Here is a 19920-nt window from a genome sequence, read left to right on the forward strand (position 1 = left end):
TTATACTGATAGATACATAAAGGTTTGTGTGCGTGCATGCTCAGTTGCTAAGTTGTGTCTAACTCTTTGCGACCCCATGGACTGTAGCCTGCCAGGCTTCTCTGTACACAGAATTCTCCAGGCAAGAATACTGGAGTGGCTTGCCATTCCCTCTCCATGGGATCTTCCCAACCAGGAGTTGAATTGGGTCTTCTGCATTGAAGGCAGATTCTTTACCAGCTGAGCCACCAGGGAAGCCCAAGCATACATTTTCCTAAATATAACTGGCTTAGTAATATGAAAGAATCTAATCCAATTTAGAAGTTTCAACTTTTGAACATCTTAATCATGACCACATACTTAACTGAGGACTGATACTCAGCTGGGACACAGGGAGGTGGCCTCAGAAGTTGTTTTCAGGCTGGTGGACACTCTCATCATTCAGCGTGTCCATTCTGATTGGACTGTGCCTTGTTGAATATGTTGACTATTACCTCTGATATAATTCAAAATACTTATCATAAAATTAGATAATACTAATTAGAAAATAAAAATATTTTTTCTTGTGTCCCTCAGATAAGGCTGCCTTATGATACAAGCACAGAATCTCCTTGCTGTTGCTAAACTATACATCTTTTAAAAATTATGCATTTTACATAACAGAGACAAGAAAAATGAAGAACTATGATTCAAAACTGAAATACTACTTAAAATCTTTTTGTTTCTTTCTTTGTAGGTATGTGTGTGACCAGATTTGTTCTGCTCTTTATTTTGCAGCTGATGTGCAAATTGAATGTGAACACTCAAACTCAGGTTCTAGTGGAGCAGTACCTATAGAAATGGCTAAGAACTACGTGTGTGCACGCTCAGTCTGACTCTTTGCGGCCCCATGAACTATAGCCCACCAGGCTCCTCCATGGGATTTCCCAGGCAAGAATACTGGAGTGGGTAGCCATTCCCTTCTCCAGGGGATCTTCCCCACAGGAATCAAACCCTCATTGACAGGTAGGTTCTTTACCACTATAATGTGCCATTTAAATACAAAGCAACTTTTATGGTGAGTACTTTCAAGAAGAGAGAACTGACTTAAAGCTAAGATTTTTATTGTGCACTAGATTTTTTTTAAACTTAAGAATGTGGCTTCCAGAGTTGTTCTGGCAGGATTGTAAACGGGTGACCTCTGCACCTTTTCTCCACCCACATACTTTTTCTAGCAGAGATGGACTTCTACGGTCAGATGACCCTTCTATTTAATAAGTTGTTAGCAATAGAGGAGAAAACAAAGATGAAGATATCTAAAGTGTTATGCCCAGAAGCATATTTAGTGCTTAAGATCTCTTTATCTGAGATCTTTATCTGAGCATTATTTTACATTAAAAAAAATCTATTATTTTTATATATTTTTTAAAATATGTATTTATTTTTGGTTGTACTGGATTTTGGTTGCTGCTCACAGGCTATCTCTAGTTGTGGTGCATGGGCGTTTCATTTATGGCGGCTTCTATTGTTTGGGGAGAAGGCAATGGCACCCCACTCCAGTACTCTTGCCTGGAAAATCCTGTGGACAGAGGAGGCTGGTGGGCTGCAGTTCATGGGGTCGCTAAGAGTTGGACATGACTGAGCGACTTCACTTTCACTTTTCACTTTCATGCATTGGAGAAGGAAATGGCAACCACTCCAGTACTCTTGCCTGGAGAATCCCAGGGACGGGGGAGCCTGGTGGGCTGCCGTCTATGGGGTCGCACAGAGTCGAACACGACTGAAGCGACTTAGCACAGGCTCTAGGGTCAGTTTCTGTATTTGGGGCACGTGGGTTCAGTAGTTGCAGATGACAGGTCCGGCTGCCCCATGGCATGTGAAATCTTCCCAGACTATGGATTGAACCACATCCCATGAGCTGGCAGGCAAGTTCTCAGCCACTGGACCACCAGGGAAGTCCTATTTTGCAATTAAATAAAGAGCTCTTGGAATAAAGTCTACAAAATCCAAAGGCACAAGGTACCATCATTGAGCCTTGGTTCAGAGTTTGAGTTCAGTAGTAAAAGGACCCTTATTTAGATCCAGCATTTATTAACTGTGAAACTTCAGGCAAGTGACTTACCCTCACAAAGACTCAGTTGTCTGGACTGTAAGAAGGGGGGTAAAAACATTTAAGAGTTATTAACAGATCTCAAAAGCATGTTGAGATGATTAAATGAGATAATATGTATAAGGAATTTATATGCAGGGCCTGGCACAGAGCAAACATAATCAAATTTTGCTTTTCATCCTCACATCATTATCACAGAGAATGGATTAAGCTTCCAAAAGGTGGTCATGAATTTTTTAAGGGCAGGATAAATTTCTCCTTAAGGCCTTCAAACTGACAGCATGGACCATGTGGGACTGTGGTTAAAGGGCACACTTGTCTTTTCTGATGCTTTGCTTCCGATGGTTTCCTGAAAAGGGCTCTTTTACTCTTTTTTTTTCTCTTCCAAAGAGTTATGTGGTTTGTTGAAAAATGACATGTAAAAAAAATTTAGACAATACAGAAAGAGACTAAGAAGAAGAAAAAGCCATATGAAATGCCACCAGAGTTGTGCCTAACAGCTCAGTATCTTCCTCCCTATTCTCTAGGTGATCTCATCCAACATTGTGGGTTTTTTTTTTAATTTTTAAAAATTATTTATCTATTTGGCTGTGCTGGGTCTTAGTTGCACATGCGATGTGTGGTAACTCGTTCCCTGACCAGGGGTCGAACCCAGGCCCCCTGCATTGGGAGTGTGATGTCTTAGCCATTTGACCTCGAGGAAAGTCCCCAACATTGTGGCTTTTACTCGCCTTTGTGGTGAGGACTTCAACATGTTTATCACTAGCTAAGGTCTCTAGGCTGATATGAACAGCAAGCTGATGTATTTGCCTGCCTTCCTGATATCTCCTTGGATATTTCAGAGGCATCTCAAACTAACGTGTCCCAAAGTGCTCTTCCAAGAACCTACTCATTCTACAGTTAATGGTGATGCTATGCTAGTGACATATCTTTCTTGACTCTTCCCTTTCTCTCAACCTGACAGTGCCCTGAGCTAACATGGAATAATCTCTGGCCTGGTACTCTTGCCTGGAAAATCCCATGGACAGAGAAGCTTGGTAGGCTGCAGTCCGTGGGGTTGAGAAGAGTCAGACACAACTGAGCGACTTCACTTTCACTTTTCACTTTCATGCATTGGAGAAGGAAATGGCAACCCACTCCAGTGTTCTTGCCTGGAGAATCCCAGGGACGGCGGAGCCTGGTGGGCTGCCGTCTGTCGAGTTGTACAGAGTGGGATACGACTGAAGCGACTTAGTAGTAGTAGGATGATTGCAATACCCCCTTAACTGGTTTTTCTGCTTCTACCCCTTTTTCCCCATGAACTGATGTTCAGTGTTTTCTGCTTCTACTCCTTTTCCCCATGAACCAATGTTGGGAGATCTGGCTAGTACCTCTGCTTTTTAAAAACCTCCAGTGACTTTTTAATCTCACTTAGGATAATAGGCACCAGCTTTCCTATGAGCCAAGAGGCCGGCCACGTCCACTCTCACCTCTTTTCTCTGGCCTCGTTCCCTCAGCTCTCTGCTTGTTTACTCTGCCTCAGCTACACTGGCCTCCCTGTGCTTCTTCAAACACACACCTGCTCCCTCCTCAGAACCTTTGTACTTGGGGACTCTGTGTTTTCCGGCTCTCTGCCTGGTCCCTCCCTCACTTCCTTCTGGTCTGTACTCGAATGTTCTCTTCTCTGGGAAGCCCTCCGAAGCTACCTTCTCTTCCCTCTTCACCACTTTATATTTCTTCTCTATTGCTCTAATCTCTGAGATCTAATACACTGTATCCTTCACTTAGTGATCTCGTCTGTCTCTCACCCTGCAATATCAGCTCCATGAGAACAGGGACTTTTCTCTGTTTTGTTCGCTGTGGCATCCCCAGCTCTGTGCCTGGTTTATATTGTGTGGTCAACAGATTTTTGTCAAATGAATGAATAAATCCAGAGTTTACCAAAATAAAATAAATATGAGGCTAAAATATAAGAAACTTTCTTGTAGACGTTGTTGTTTAGTCGCTAAGTTGTGTCCGACTCTTTATGACCCCATGAACTTTAGCACACCAGGCTTCCCTGTCCTTCACTATCTCCCTGAGTTTGCTCAAACTCATGTCCATTGAGTAAGTGATGCCATCCAACCATTTCATCCTAAGTTGCCCACTTCTCTTGCCCTCAGTCTTTCCCAGCATCAGGGTCTTTTCCAGTAAGTCGACTCTTCACATCAAGTGGCCAAAGTATTGGAGCTTCAACTTCAGCATCAGTTCTTCCAATGATATATCTATGCATATTGATATCTGGTTCTTAAATACAGACATTGCACCACAATGTCTGACCTCACAGGTACTCAAAACATAGTCATTGAAACAGAGAGAAAGAAGTATGTAGGCCAGAAAGTCTGAAGTTTGCTTGAACTGTCATTGGCTTGCCCTAGACTCTAAGCTTCATGAAGGCAAGAATCATGTCTCCTTGGCTTGCTGCTTCTCCCCCTACAACCCTCTCAGGGCTTCTAAGGGTACTTGGCATATAAAAGTGGTAGGCGATAAATAAATGTGTCATAAATCGAGATGCCAATGTGATTCTTGCTTCAGGCTGAAGCCCCAGCAGACCTAATCAATATTGGACTTTCTAAGGATGTCAAGAGAGGTACTCTTGACAAAAGCCATGGAACTGTCACAGGACTGGTGATCTACTTGGGGCATCGCCAGATTAGCACCAGGGCCCTCACCTGTGTCATCTCCTGCCCCTTATTTCTCATCCCTTCCTCCTGAAAGGTCAATATGGTTAGGGAAACTGAATCTGGAATGGACTACAAATAGTGCTAGAATATATTTCTTTTTTTTTTTTTTTTTAGAATATATTTCTAAATGGGCTCTTGAATAGTAAAATGGTCTGTCCGAAGTTATGTTTTTGTTTTTGACCCCACCACAAGGCACATGGGAATCTTAGTTCCTGGGCCAGGGATTGAACCTGCAGGGTAAGCTTAGAATCTTAATTGCTAAACTTCCAGGGAAGTCCAATGTTAACATTGTTTTTAAGGCAAGGGGAGCATATTTGCAATCATATTGCTGATATTTGCTGATTGCTGATATTGCTGAAATTTGATGTATTTTTATGATGAATCATGAGAAAATAGGGCTATAGTCTTTTATCTACCTCTTGACAATACCACAGTAGAGACTTCAAAGAACGTTTTTAAGAGCTGGTCTATTTGAAGTGTTAATGTATAGTGATTTAGATTAGATCTGTTCAGTTTTTCTAGAATGAAAGCAATTTTCTCTTATGTTGAAAATAGTATAAAAATCGCATCTATTTGTGTACATAATTCTGGAGAAGTAAAAAAAAAAAAACCCTAAAGAACCATATACATTAATTTTTTTACTCTTTGTTCCTTCAATATGAAGGAAACAAAGAGAAATTGTTTTGTTCTTTTCATCTTGCGAAGCTTTTCTGCCCCATGAAGTTCTCTTTTAAAAGATTTTATATTTCAGTCGTAATTTAACTCTGGTTTTCCTTGTGAATTTATTTGCTTAAACCACTTTGTGTATTGCTCAGCTTCTACTCTTTGGAATTCAAGTCCTCTGCTTTACAAATAAAATGAAGAAAGCTTTATTATAGAAAATTTAAACGTACAAAATTAAAGCAAATAATAAAATGAGCTTTCATGTACCCACCCCTCAGTTTCAATGTTTATCAATATTCTACTGCTCTTATTTTATCTATTTACCTCTTCCTAACACTCTTTTTTTTTTTTTTGTCCTCTGAGGCATTTTATTTGTATGTATTACATCCCTAGAAAAAGAATCCAAGAATTTTCCCTCCTGTATGTTTTCGTCTTGCTTCTTCATGGTCCATGATGCCAGCTGAGGTTGTCAGTACAATGAAACCAAACTGAGGGGATGGGAGCAGGTTATTCTGCCATTTTTCTAGATCTTTGAGTTGCACATCAAATCTAGGGCTGATCACTCCACACTTATTTAGCCTGCCTGTGAGGTTCACAACAATTTTCCCAGCCCTGTGATCATCAATGATTTCAAATTCGCCAATGTAACCATGCTTCATCATCACTGTTAGAAACCTGACGATGACTTTGGAGCACGGCCTAATAAGGACCTGGCGTTTGCCTCTCTTTTCGGCATTGTTGATACTCTTGAGAGCATTGGCCAGGACATTCATGCGCACCATTCTGGCGGCACGGAAAGATGGCGGAAAGAGCCCTAACACTCTTTTTGGAGGCAAAAGGAATTTAATTTAAATCTCAAACACTACACTTGTAATTTTACCTGTAAATACTTCAGTTTATATCTATAACATATACCTTTTACTTTCATAATATGAAACAATGTAATTATGATGCCCAATATAATGAAAAATAATTCCTTATTATCATAATACTCACTATCTCAAAAATGCATTTTTACAGTTATTTTGTTGAAATCAAGATCTCAAGAGACCCACACATTGTATTTGGTTTATATGTCTCTCTCTTTTTTTCTTTTTTTGCCACACCAGGAGGCATGCAGGATCTTAGTTTCCCAACCAGGGATCAAACCCATGTACCTTGCAGGGGAAGCGTGGAGCCCTAACCAGTGGATCACCAGACAATTCCTGGTTTTGGTTTGTCTTTTAATTCTATTCATCTCTAACACTTTCTTCTCCTCACGTCTTCCTTTTTTTTCTTGCCACTTATTTATTGGAGAAAGAAACCTCTAATTTTATTAAACTGAATCATCTTTCACAAGTAGCATCTTCAGACTCAAAGATAACAGATTTTCCAATTCTTGTATGAGGCCATAGGAGATAGAAGATGTAAAACCCATCATTGCTTCTAAGGCTAATTTCCCCAAGGCATAAAACAAAACAAACATACACCCTTCACCTCAAGTAAGAAGGAACCTTGACGGTGTAACTTAAGTTAATTTTAGGAACTATTTATTGGAGGCTTACTATGAACAAAATATGCACTTGGAACTCAAAACTAATTGCTTCCTAGTCATGTTTTTTCTTGCAGAATGACTCCTATAAGAAGAAATGATTTGCTTCCTTCACTGGTTCTTGTGAAATAGAGGGAATGCTGGTAGAAGTTGAAATTGCTTAATATGCATGCTGCTACTGCTAAGCCGCTTCAGTCGTGTCCGACTCTGTGCAACCCCATAGACAGCAGCCCACCAGGCTCCCCCGTCCCTGGGATTCTCCAGGCAAGAACACTGGAGTGGGTTGCCATTTCCTTCTCCAATGCATGAAAGTGAAGAGTGAAAGTGAAGTCACTCAGTCATGTCCGACTCTTAGCGACCCCATGGACTGCAGCCTACCAGGCTCCTCCGTCCATGAGATTTTCCAGGCAAGAGTACTGGAGTGGGGTGCCATTGCCTTCTCCGTAATATGCATGAAGATATTTCAATTATTAAGACTATTCTGGGCTTCCTTGGTGGCTCAGGGGTAAATAATCCACCTGCCAATGCAGGAGACATGGTTCAATCCATGATCTGTGAAGATCCCACATGCCATGGAACAGCTAAGCTTGGGCGCCATAACTGTTGAGCCTGTGCTCCAGAGCTTGGGAGCCTCAACAGCTGAGCCCATATGTCACAGTTACTGAAGCCTGCACACCAGAGAAGCCATCACAGTGAGAATCCTGAGCACCACATCTAGAGGGTCGCTCCCACTCGCCCCCCAATTAGAGAAAATCCTTCGCAGCAACGAACACCCAGGACAGCCAAACAATAAATTAATTAAAAACAAAATAAAACTTTTCCTCCATTGGTGAGAGAAGTTTATTAGTGGTTTACCAGAAGTACAGTGCATTCCTTTCTAGAAGCTAACAGCTTTCAAAGTGGATGTGAATCTCAAAGAAATATTTAACACACAAAAAATGCTTTAAAACTCCTACCAAAAAGAAAAATACTACCACACTAGATTATTCTGGCACATGTTTTGAAAAATTGTGCCTGTTTAGAGAGAACTTAAAGAACATAGCCAAACAAATGTAACCACAACTACCATTCGCATGATGGGGGAATTGTCTGGTTTTCCAGCCATATTATATGCTGCACTCTCAAAAGTGATTACAGCCTACTGTCTTTGAGGCTGGGGTTTCTTTCTGGGGAGCTGTATTGTTGTGACTTTTAATTACTTTTAGAAATGAACAAATGCAGACTTAATGCTCAAACTTCTTCTAAGTCAGAATCTTTCTTAGTCCTGAACTGACTGACTGGGAATCAGAGCTCCTGGGCACAGATTTTAATACGGCCACCTGTGTGTAGGTCTGAAGTTTTCTCCTTTATGATCCCTTCCATCTCTTGAACTTTATGGTTCTCCGCCTCTCCTTGGGCTAAGGCACCTCATCCTAGCCCTTCTTCAAGTCCTGGTTCATCCTCTGGTGTGTGTGAGTGGCTTAGCAGAGGAGTTTGGTGTTTCCTGAACTGGGTACCAGGAACTGGCTGCCCCAGTTACTGTAGATGTCCCAACACTTCGTGGACTGCTCAAACTAATTTTAAAGCATCTCGTAGGACTGATTGATTTTAGAGGAACAAGGATGGTGCTATACACTTAAAGGAAAACCAAACTATTTTATTGTGAATCCTTCCAGGCAAATGATGGTGCCCATATTAAGGAAATAAAATTACTGGAGCAGGAAACAATGAGTCAGAAGCCCTGCTCTATTTCTGGATGGTACGTCCTTATCTGGTGGTCTCAGTTTTTTTTTCTTCCAGTTTTACTGAGATATAATTACACAGCACTGTATAAGAATAAGGCATATAGCATAATGATTTGACTTACATACATTATGAAGTGATTATCTTAATAAGTTTAGTGAACATTGATCATCTCATATAGGTATAAAATTAAATTGTTTTTCTTGTGATGGGAATTCTTAGGGTTTATTGTCTTAGCCACTTTCATTATCATGTTAGGAGGTCAGAGTTGGCTGTTGGAATATTAATTTTACATCATTTCTGGTTTCTATCATAACTATAGGATTGACTCCTAAAACCTTTTCTCAGGATAGCAGAAACTGTGATTAGGGACCACGCTTAAAAGAATTGTAAAGAAATACTTTTTGTGCAAACATTACATAAACATCAGAGGGACTAATTTTACTCCACTTTCAGGCTTATTTATAGATTCCGTGACTCAGACGATAGCAAAACAGACCAGTAGAGCTGCTTCTTTGACTCATGTCAGTGTATCTTCTCTGGGATTGCCTCCCCTTTCACTCTCCTTTCTAGGCTGAGGTCTCTGGCAAGTGCAGGAGCAGAAAGAGTTCCTTATGAAAGACTGACCACGTTTCTGTAGAGAGGGCTTTCCCCATGCGCTGCAAGGTCATGTGGTTTCAGCTGCTGATACTGAATCAAATCCTGCTGATACTTGAAAATCTTGCTGCATCTAAGCCCAAGAGAATGGGTCCCCTTCTAGTCCCATGGATTCTATCAGACATGCCATGTCTTCCAGAAGCTATCTTTTCACTGCTCAATCTCCTAGTGACGTCTCATATTTCTGCTTCTTTTAAAACTAGGACTTATCTGCTGATTAGTAATATCACTGATATTTTTCTAGATTAAAAAAAAAAAAACCTGTTTCCCTCAATGAGATTGTAATTATCTGCAGGGTAGGGACTGTCTCTTTGCAATGTCTATTACAGATTCTATGCACCCAGGTCAGTGTGTTGTAGTGGAAAGACTCAGGAAGTACATTCATTGAATGGTTACTGTATGGACTGAAAGATATATCCAAGGTTGGAAGATCTAGATTTGAATCAGATCTCTGCTGCATGAAGGTGTGACAAATCATTTAACTTTCATGAGTTTCTGTTTCCTTATATCTAAAATAGGGATGATCATATTTATCCTAAAGGCAGCTAATATCTATTGTGCCCTTTTTTTTTTTAAATTTTATTTATTTATTTGGCTGCTCTGGGTCTTAGTTGTAGCATGTGGGATCTAGCTCCCTGACCAGGGATCGAACCTGGGCCCCCTGCACTGGGAGCTCAGAGTCTTAGCCACTGGACCACCAGGGAAGTCCCCTATTGCACCCTTATATCTACTGGCACTTTGTGCCAGTTGCTGTTTCTAAGTACTTTAAATGTATCTGCTCATTTGATGATCACACCAGCCTTAAGATGCTGATGCTATTTTTTTGGGTGTGTGTGTGTGGAGCCCCTTGGCACACAGGATCTTAGTTCCCCTACCAGGGATGGAACTCACATGCCCTGCAGTGGAAGTGTAAAGTCTTAACCACTGGACCGCCAGTTAAGTCCCAAGATGTTGATGCTACTATTAATTCCATTTTACAGATGGATACACTGAGGTTCAGAAATGCTCAGAGATGTTAGGTAACTTGTTGCAGGCCACACAATAAAGAGAGGAAGAGCAAATTTAAATCCAGGCAGTCTATTACCAGAAAACAACCTTTTTTTTTTAAACACTTTTAAAAATAATATTTTAAATTTATTTTTATTGGGTGTGCTGAGTCTTCATTGCTGTGCAGGCTTTTCTCTAGTTGCGGCATGTGGGGGCTACTTTCAGGATGTCGTGCTCCGGCTTCTCATTGTGGTAGCTCCTCTTGTTGTAAAGCACAGGCCCCAGGGTGCAGGCTTCAGTAACTGAAGCTTCCAGGCTCTAGAGCAAAAGCTCAGTTGTGGCACAGGAGCTCTGTTGCTCCACAACATGTGGGATCTTCCCAGCTCAGGGATCAGATCCGTATCTCCTGCACTGGCGGGCGGATTCTTTATTACTGAGCCACTAGAGAAGCCTGAAAACAACACTTTTAACTACTATGTTATTGTGTTTGCGTAATTTACCAGCTCATGGTGGGTGAGGAGCAAATGAATCCATATATATGAAAATATTTTTGTAAACTGTAAGACAACACACAGGGGCTTCCCTGGTGGCTTAGCGGTAAAGAATCCTTCTGCCAATGCAGGGTACATGAGTTCCATCCCTGATCCAGGAATATCCCACATGCTGTGGAGCCCAAGAGTCCGTGCTCAGCAACAAGAGAAGCCAGTGCAATGAGAAGCCCGCACACTGCAACTACAGTATAGCCCCTACCAGCTACAACCAGAAAAAACCTGAGTGCAGCAATGAAGACCTAGTGCAGCCAAAAATAAATTAATTAATTAAAATTTTAAAAATTGTTAAAAAAAAAAAAAAGATCTCCCATCCAACTGTTATCTATTCCTAGAAGTTTATTGAATCTTTTCCGGCTATGGCTGTTTTAAAAACAAAAATCTCCTTTAGTATTTGGCTCCATAAAACTGCATTATCTTATAAGACTTTTTCCCCTCAAAATGTGAAAGTCTTTTTTCCCAACTAAAAACACAATATGCTTTTGAAAAAAAATATAATAAAGATAAGAAAAGTCCTCTATAATCACACCATCCAAGATAATCATTTTTACATTTTAGTTTTATTCTTCAACTTCTCTGCATATACACACTTTTTGGCTTCCCTGGTGACTCAGCCGGTAAAGAATCTGTCTGCAACGTGGGAGCCCTGGGTCCAACCCCTGGGTCACAAAGATCCCCCCAAGAAGGAAATGGCAACTCACTCCAGTAGTCTTGTCTGGACAGAGGAGCCTGGTGGGCTACAATCTATGGAGTTGAAAAGAGTTGGACAGGACTAAGTGACTAACATTTTCACTTTTTTCACTTCATACTTTTTACAAGCTCATTTTATAATACCATTTTGCAATGTTTTTGAAAACCTGCCATACCATGCTCATAAAGATAGTTGGAGCTCCAGTTTTGTCAGTGGCATGATATTCCACTTTATTGATTTGCTGTAATTTATTTATCTGAAATTTGAGATTATGTTTGAATAGGTGGGGAATAAGTCTTCCCAATCTTTAATAGCTAGCCGCAGAGATCAAAGATCTCAGGAAAATAATCGTGCTTTATGTTAGGTCAATTGCTTTAAATTTTCAGTTGCATTAGGGGAGGAGTTTGGTAATTATAAAGATCAATATAAGTAAAAAAAATGTACATGAAGGGGGTTTACATTTTATAATGTCTGTCATTTTCTCTTTGTTATACCACTTGGCATGGTAGAATAGAAGCTCCTTCCTGTTTCTTAAGAAGCTAGTTTAACTTTCCTTTTGTGGTTTACAATGGGAAACACTTAAATTCAATTTCTAAGCAAATTTTTGTGACTTGCAAACAGAATGTTTTAGGTAACTGTTTTGCAACCTGCAAACTCCTTACTTTCATGGGCACTCCATGTTGTACTTTAGCATGTGTTCATGCAGTGAAACAGTGAAATCTACGTTATGGCATGATTATGGTGTTCTAGTTTTACACTTTGCTTCCACCCCTGCGGCCCAGTGGTAAAAGAATCTGCGTGCAACGTAGGAGACTCCAGTTCGATCCCTGGGTGGAGAAGATCCCCTAGAGTAGGAAATGGCTACCCACTCCAGTATTCTTGCCTGGAAAATTCCATGAACAGAGGAGCCTGGTGGACTACAGTCCATGGGGTCCCAAAGAGTTGGACAGGACTGAGCTGCTGAGTTTTACACTTTACCTCCCCCGTGATCAAGAGCTGCACTGTGCATGAAGGGGATATGAGGCAACTGAATTCCATAAGCATTCTGCTCCCCAAATCATTTGCTCTGGGTTTACAGCACTCTGAGAGTTGGGGAGGGTGAGTGGGTGTGTACCAAAGAGAGGAACCCCAGTGGGGGAGGGGAGAGGGAGGGTCGTTTAGCAAGTTTCAGCTTCTCTGAGCCTCAGTCTCCTTGTTTGTAAAACTAAATTCCTTACGCTTGTCTAGTCTGACTCAGGAGGTTGTCTCAAGGGTCAAATTAGATTACATATAAAGATGGGATATCAATATTTAATAATAAAAAGTGATAATTACTAGTATTAGGCCCTTGGCCTCCTTTCTTTACAGCTACTTGGCTCAAGAACGAAATTGCACAGGCGAGGCTACCCAATTCAATTTTTGTTAACTGTTTTGAAATTCCCTGCATGAAAATGACTAAGGACAAAATGTACGACCTCCTGCCTGTGACAGGTCCTAAACTCAAGATTTGTGGTTAGTTCTGTTCTCTTTGACATCTAGCTAGGTGCTCTGCTTTATTCACTTTTGGGAATACTTATTGCCATTTCATCTGAAGGAATAGTAGGCCACCTTTTCTTTGAAAGGGCAATGATATCTTGGCTTTTTTTATGTTCACATGGAAAATATTCGTGTCAGGTGTTAGTAATTATTTATCAAGCCAAGACCTGTACGGTTGGGCTGTCTTCAGCTCAGGTCATTGGTACATGGAGTTACAGTTGGAAAGTCCATTCTGGAACGGTTTTAGCTACCACTAGTACAAATCTCTTTTTACAATGAGGAAACTGAGACCCAGAGAATCTAAATGTCTTGTTCAATGTCAAAGGTTGACAGGTGATGGTGTGCTTGAAATCTATTCTTCTGTGACATCCTCTCTTATTTTTATAAAATGCGTTGCAAAAATGACATAAAACTTCAGAATCCAAGACTACTTGGAGCATGATCCTAAAGTTAACCTACAGAGAAAGCTAAGGTCTCAAAAGTGATAGGTAAGAATTTGGGGTTCCGGTGGATTAGGACCAGCTCAGCCAGGCTCAGTATTCTCCACCTCTACCTGCCTCGCCTCCCAGGTCCTCCGCTACCTTGCTAGCCCCACCCTTTTCAGGGGCCCCGCCACTTCCTGGTAGCCCAGCTCCCACCCCACCGCAGGCGGAACCAATGTTAGTGGGCTCTGGGGTCCATCGGATCTTTCTCGCTCAGACTCTTCGCAGCGGTGACTCGGCAGCGGCGTCTCGCGTCATCAGTGACAGCCCCGAACCTTGCTACGCTTTGCGTCGCTCTTCCAGGAGCAGTCACCTCCTCCTTGGCAAATAGTCCTCGGTGGGGTCCGAGTTCTTGGATAATAGGAGAAGGGAAGCACGAGAAGTTGCAGTCTGGGGACGCGGGACCGACAAGCAGAGAGAGATAGGGACCTAAGTTTCTGTGATAGTGTGCAAAGTTAGTTAAAAACTCCTTCCCACCTAAGATCCCTCCGCCTGCAGTAGCGGTGGTGAGGCCGAGGGAGCCGCCATTTTGGATGTTCGGTTCCTGCTGCCACTGCTGCCACCGCCCCCGGAGCTGCTGGTTTCATTCGAGGTTTCGGGCCGGTGAGTGTCAGTCGCGGCGCTAAGAGAATACTTCTTGTTTTACTCTGCGCCTGCCAGGAGCGCTCGGCCGGAAGTTTCCTGTCTATCCCAGGGGTCCGGTCCCAGATCGTGGAGGGTGAGAAGAGAGGACAGAGACTGGGCCAGGAGGGGCCGGGAGCACAGGGGTTGTTCCGACTTCTTGAGGGCCAACCCCGAGGCCTCAGACCCGGAGGCTCCGCACGCGGCTGCGTCTGTGTTATGGCGTTGCCCGGCCGGTACGGGCCTCCTTGGACCCATTGACTTTCTCAGGCTGCACTCCTCCTTTGAGGACTCATTGAGAGAGCCTGGGGTTAGCGGGGCGGGTCCCTCCTCCGCGTGTCTTCTGTGTGCCACGTATCAGTGTTCTTGTATCTTGCATCCTAGTCAAGTCTTTCGTGAAACTCTCTTTTGTATTTCCAAATGCTCAGTTAGTTAATCGTTGTCTGCATCCGCATTGCCGTTCTCTTTGAACTGGACGTCGGCCTCGCCTCTGTCTAACCTTCCGACCAACTTCTTTCCCAATTTTCTGGGGTTCCCCCCATCTTTTTTCTTAAACTCACCTGCGAATACATTGGTTACCCTTCTCTGAAAGTCCTGATCCTGCAGGCATCAGTTATTAATAATTCTCCCGATTTTCTTGGCGGCTTGACAGAGTCGGGACGGTTGGTTGTGTTTCTCAGTTAGGGTTTGGTGTAGGAGATTCGTCGAACCACTCGCTCAAGAGTGTGCTTCGACAGTACATGTTTATAAAGCTGAGTAAAGGGTTTTTTGGGGGAAGGTGGTAGGGAGAGGCTGTCAAATGTTTTCTCATTTGTATTTTCTCATCCCTTCCTGGGCTGAACACGTAGCTTCTGGGTACTTTTGGACACTTAACATATTTTTGTTGATGCTGTGTATCCCTGCCCAGGGCAATCTGCCTGTGAAAAAGAATCTTAGTCTGACATTGGTAGAAGGGAAAGTAATCTTTTTTTAGATACTGTAGGGATTAGTTAACAGAAGAGAGGAGTGAAGATTTCTTAGTGATTTTAACTTTCAAGTGGTTGGTACAGTAGTGTTCTTCGTTGAATAACTCCGAAAAAATACTTGGATTGACTTCGTGTATGGTATTTTTCTGGGGATAGCTGGATTTTAAATATTCACTTTTACTGTTCCCCATAATGTTTATCATACTGTATACGCTTTAACCTTTGCTTTAAAAATATAGACTCTCCAGGCACCCATAGTTTCACCACTTTCATTCTATTGTTGAGGTATGTTTGCAGTATAGCATACTTGAATAAAAAGCATTTCACTATAATTCACTGATTATTTCCTATAATTCAAATTAAATGAGTGTGACTGAGTCACCTCTGTTGCATCTCAGCCTGGGTTTTCACATCTGCAAAAGAGAGATGTAAATTATTTGAGATGGTACCCTAGTGACTGCTGAAACTTAAATTTATAACTTGACCAAATCTTTCAATACTTGAAATCCTAATCCCTGTATAAGTGCATTATTCTTATCAGGTTATTATCAGGTAGATTAATTCCTGTACTAGTCATATGATGTCTCAGTAGAAGAGTGAATGTTTCATTGTAAATAGTCAGTGTTCTTGGTATTTGTTTTCAGGAGACTTTTCAAAAATGTTTTATTTCCTGTTTGTATATCTACTTTAAAGCCATGGAGTCTCTTTTTGGTTTAAAGGGCTGTCTAACAAGATAAATGGAATCCTCACTCGTATACTTGGGCTTCCCTGGTGCTCAGATGGTCAAGAATCTGCCCGTGATGCTGGAGACCTGGGTTCGATCCCTGGGTTGGGAAGATTCCCTGCAGGAGGAAATGGCCACCCACTCCAGTATTCTTGCCTTGGAGAATCCCCATGGGCAGAGGAGCCTGGTGTGTTGCCAAGAGTCGGACAGGACTGAGCGACTAAGCACAGCAGCACTCATCTACTGAGTATCGCCTTGTAGTTGCTACTGAAATGTTCATTTCTGAGTTACACTATCAAATACTCCCAATATTAAATATTAGGAGAGCTATCAGATGGGTGTTAGTTCATTTCATGGCATTAAGTACTGGTATTTAAATGTCATTCATTCTTGGGTAGTTTGCATTCAGTTGGAGAAAGCATCCTTTTGCCTTGCAAATGATAAGTGTTGTTTAGTTCAGTGCACCTTTGATTGATCATACTTGAATGTCTACTTGGTGTAAGGGATTGTTGGGGTTCCATACTTGAAATAAACATTGTTTAGGAAACATTAATTTCTTTTGTAGCAGTTGCTTGTTCTTTGATCTGTTTCACTGACAGCAGTTCTAGATTTGAAGATGAATTTTAGAGTGAAAATATAAAGTACAAAAATTGTCAGCAATGCTTTGGTGATATTTCATCATACTATTTATTTTTAAAAGTAGTCTTGAGTCTTGAGATTAGTCGTGTGCAAAAACAAAAACTTATGTTTTTGTGATTTGTAATAATTCTATGCAAATTGAAAAAGTTGAACGAATATTTTCCAAAAGATTATTTTTAATTAAAAAAATGGAATTGGGAAAACACATACCAAAACAGATTATCAAAATGCTTAATCTCCTTATTTGCATTTGATGAAGATTTAAAAATTTTGTATATACAGCAGGATGTAATTGATATCAAGACTTTAAAACTAATGTGGATTTAGCTTCAGAAAATCTAAAACTATTACCTTTCTTCAACCTGCAGCAACTTGTTCTATCTGTTTTAGGGGCTTGTCTTTCGATCTTCCTTTATGAATTGTTTTCAGTTCTTGATTTTGATTTTCATCCTTTTGTTACTTGTTCAGTTTCTTTCATGCAGGATGATGTTACAGTAGCTGTGTGTTTGTTGCTCAGTAGTGTCCGACTCTTTGCGACCCCATCGACGAGCCCGCCAGGCTCCTTTGTCCGTGGAATAATCCAGGCAAGAATACAGGAGTGGGTAGTCATTCCCTTCTCCAGGGGATCTTCCCGACCCAGGGACCAAACCCAAGTCTCCTGCATTGCAGGTGAACCGCTTGAGCCACCAGGGAAGCCCATTAAAGTAGTAAGCAGTTTTAAAATTAAGAGAACATACAGATTTATGTAAGCGCTTATATTTGTTGGCTTACAGGTTTTGAAAATCATTTTTGGCAAAAAGTGATAGTTTGGATTCTTTTGGATTCTTTCATTTGCCTTTTTGTATAGAAAATTTTGTTTCATTTCTACATTTAAAATACATATAAGGTTTTTCTTCACTGAAGGAGTCATTGAAAATACTTAATTTGCTATGAATTCTGGTCACTAGAACAATCTCCTGTCAGAATTTGAAGGGTCCAAAAGTGGAAGAAAAAAAAAAAAACAAACCCACACTTGCCAAACTTGTTGAGTCAGTATTAACTAACACTTTTGTACAAAAAGGGCAAGGGTTAGGATAATATGATTAAAATGAGAAATGCTTTTTTTACTAGGTACTTTGAAGTTTAGCCTTTTTTGGTGGGGTTTTGTTTTGAACTACTCTAACTGTTGGAGAAGAAAATTAATGAGTTATAAATGTTGCCAGTGAAAAACAGGCTTAGAAAGAAGATTTTTTTTAAAAGATGAAGAAAACATATGTGACCTTTGTGCTTTATTAATAATTAAAGACATCTTAAAGGCAAGTAGTGTTCACCCCCCTTTCTTTGTTGTTACAGTGCAGCAGGCACAGTGTAACCTGATAATCCGTTGCTTTGCTCACTCCACTTTGCCTGTGTAGCTGATTGTGTTGGGCTGAGCATCCTAGGCTGTGCAGCTTGTCTGGCTTTGAGATTAATGTTATAGATTCTTGGAAAGAGCAAATATGAGAAAGACATGTGCTTATTAATCTTTGGAGATGTAATACATTTGTAGTCTCCTCCTTGTCAGCGTTTGGGTTAAAATTAAGGCTATCATAGCATAGATGGTGTACACTGTTTGATTATAAGATTTAACTTTCGTAAATGATCACACAGTTGTACAACTCAAAAGAAGTTCCACTAGTGTTTTTACATCTCAGTTTAGTTTCTGCTTGCTAAACCTTACTCTTGGGAAATTGTTCAGTTTCAAGCTGAAGAGAAGGAAGGGAAGTTAATTTTTAAAATTCCTTTCTAAAGTCTGCACAAGAGATTCCCTTCCCACTTTTTGAAATTTTTGAAAACATGATAGTTTTAAAATATAGTGAAAATACTGGTTTGAGATGGATGGGGAAATTAAGGAAGAAATGGGTACACTGTGTAGAGTTAATTGAATCTTTGAGTTATTGTTAGGGGCTTTGGGGTCTGAGTATTGAAGGAAGACTGTTGTAAGAAGAAAGAGCCTTGGATTTCCCTAGTGGACCAGTGGTTAAGACTCTTGATTGCACTGCAGGAGGCTTGGGTTCGATCCCTTGTTGGGGAACCAATATCCTAGATGCGTCATGGTGTGGCCAAAAAATAAACAAGAAACAAATAAAAGAAGAAGGAAGAGCCTCTTTTTCTAATAGTCGCTGAGTTGTATCTGACTCTTTGCCATACCATGGACTGAAGGCTGTCAGGCTCCTCTGTCCATGAAATTTTCCAGGCAAAAATACTGGAGTGAGCTGCCATTTCCTACTCCAGGGAATCTTCCTGACCAAAGGATTGAACTTGGGTCTGTTTTGTCTTCTCTGTTGGCAGGCGGGTTCTTTACCAGTAAACCACCTGGGACTCCTTTCTGTTAGTACTCAATCAATGTATGTAACTTTTGAAAATGTGTATTTCTGTCAGTGAAGGCATGGGCATTGTATTTTCTTTAGAAGCTTTACATGGTGAACGTTTAATAAATGGTGTTCATTATTTAAGAAAGTAGACGACCCAGAGGGAGGGTATGGGGAGGGAGGAGGGAGGAGGGTTCAGGATGGGGAACACAGGTATACCTGTGGCGGATTCATTTCGATATTTGGCAAAACTAATACAATATTGTAAAGTTTAAAAATAAAATAAAATTAAAAAAAAAAAGAATGAGGAAGTTGCTTATAATTTGACTCTGCTGTCATTTGGGTGTGTTGTTTTATTTACGCACACTGAACTTTTGTTGTTCCTTGAGCACTTAAGTGTTCTTTGATTCATTGTACCTGTTCTGCTTATACCTGGAATGCTTTTCTTTCTCCCTTCCAACTAATGAATCTATTCTTTCTTCCTCTCTACCCCAGGCAAAGGATTGTAGTATTTTTTTTTAATGTTTGTGGAATTGTTTACTAGTCCTGATCTTCAAAGGACAAGAACTATCTAATTTATGGCATCCCTAGTACATAGCACATGTGTGCATGCAGAGTCCCTTCAGCCATGTCCAACTCTGTGTGACCCCATGGACTGTAGCCTGCCAGGCTCCTCTGTCCTTGGGATTCTCCAGGCAGGAGTACTGGAGTGGGTTGCCATGCCCTCCTTCAGGGGATCTTCCTAACCCAGTGGTCAGACTCAAGTCTCTTGTGTCTCCGATACAGCAGGCAGATTCTTTATCCACTGAGCCACATGGGAAGCTCATAGGAGTTGACTGCAGGTCATTTACTTGCGACTGATAGAGTTGATGTTATTGAAATTTATTTTCAGATTTAGAACATATACAAAACCTTATCTGTGTGTCTTTGAAATATTTAGATATTTAATTCCAAAATGGATATTTTCCTTTTCTACTTGTAATTTACTCAGACCCTTTGTTTTGCCAAAGTTTCAAGTGATAGCAAAGAAATTTGCTCTGCCTGCCATCTTTTTTCTTTCTTTTGAATACCTGTT

General features: G+C 40.9%; 2 protein-coding genes across 5 annotated transcripts in view; one reads left to right on the forward strand and one right to left on the reverse strand.

Annotated features, from left to right (window-relative positions):
• The window catches only part of AP1G1 (adaptor related protein complex 1 subunit gamma 1), a 102477-nt gene that overhangs the window by 3900 nt on the left and 78657 nt on the right, over nucleotides 1–19920 (forward strand). The window contains exon 2 of one of the 4 annotated variants that reach the window (XM_059876569.1): nucleotides 757–984. The gene's annotated coding sequence lies outside the window, so the exon portion shown is untranslated. Of the gene's footprint in view, nucleotides 1–756; nucleotides 985–13845; nucleotides 14285–19920 lie in introns of those variants that run through there. The other 3 variants (NM_001191436.1, XM_005218489.5, XM_059876570.1) reach the window with 3 other exon arrangements.
• LOC619131 (small ribosomal subunit protein uS8) lies at nucleotides 5796–6247 on the reverse strand. Its single transcript, XM_002694842.6, has one exon. It carries the CDS (start codon nucleotides 6213–6215, stop codon nucleotides 5823–5825), a length of 393 nt encoding a protein of 130 aa, XP_002694888.3. The 5' UTR covers nucleotides 6216–6247; the 3' UTR covers nucleotides 5796–5822.

Source organism: Bos taurus, chromosome 18 (assembly GCF_002263795.3).
Source record: "Bos taurus isolate L1 Dominette 01449 registration number 42190680 breed Hereford chromosome 18, ARS-UCD2.0, whole genome shotgun sequence".
Taxonomy (NCBI): Eukaryota; Metazoa; Chordata; class Mammalia; order Artiodactyla; family Bovidae; genus Bos; species Bos taurus.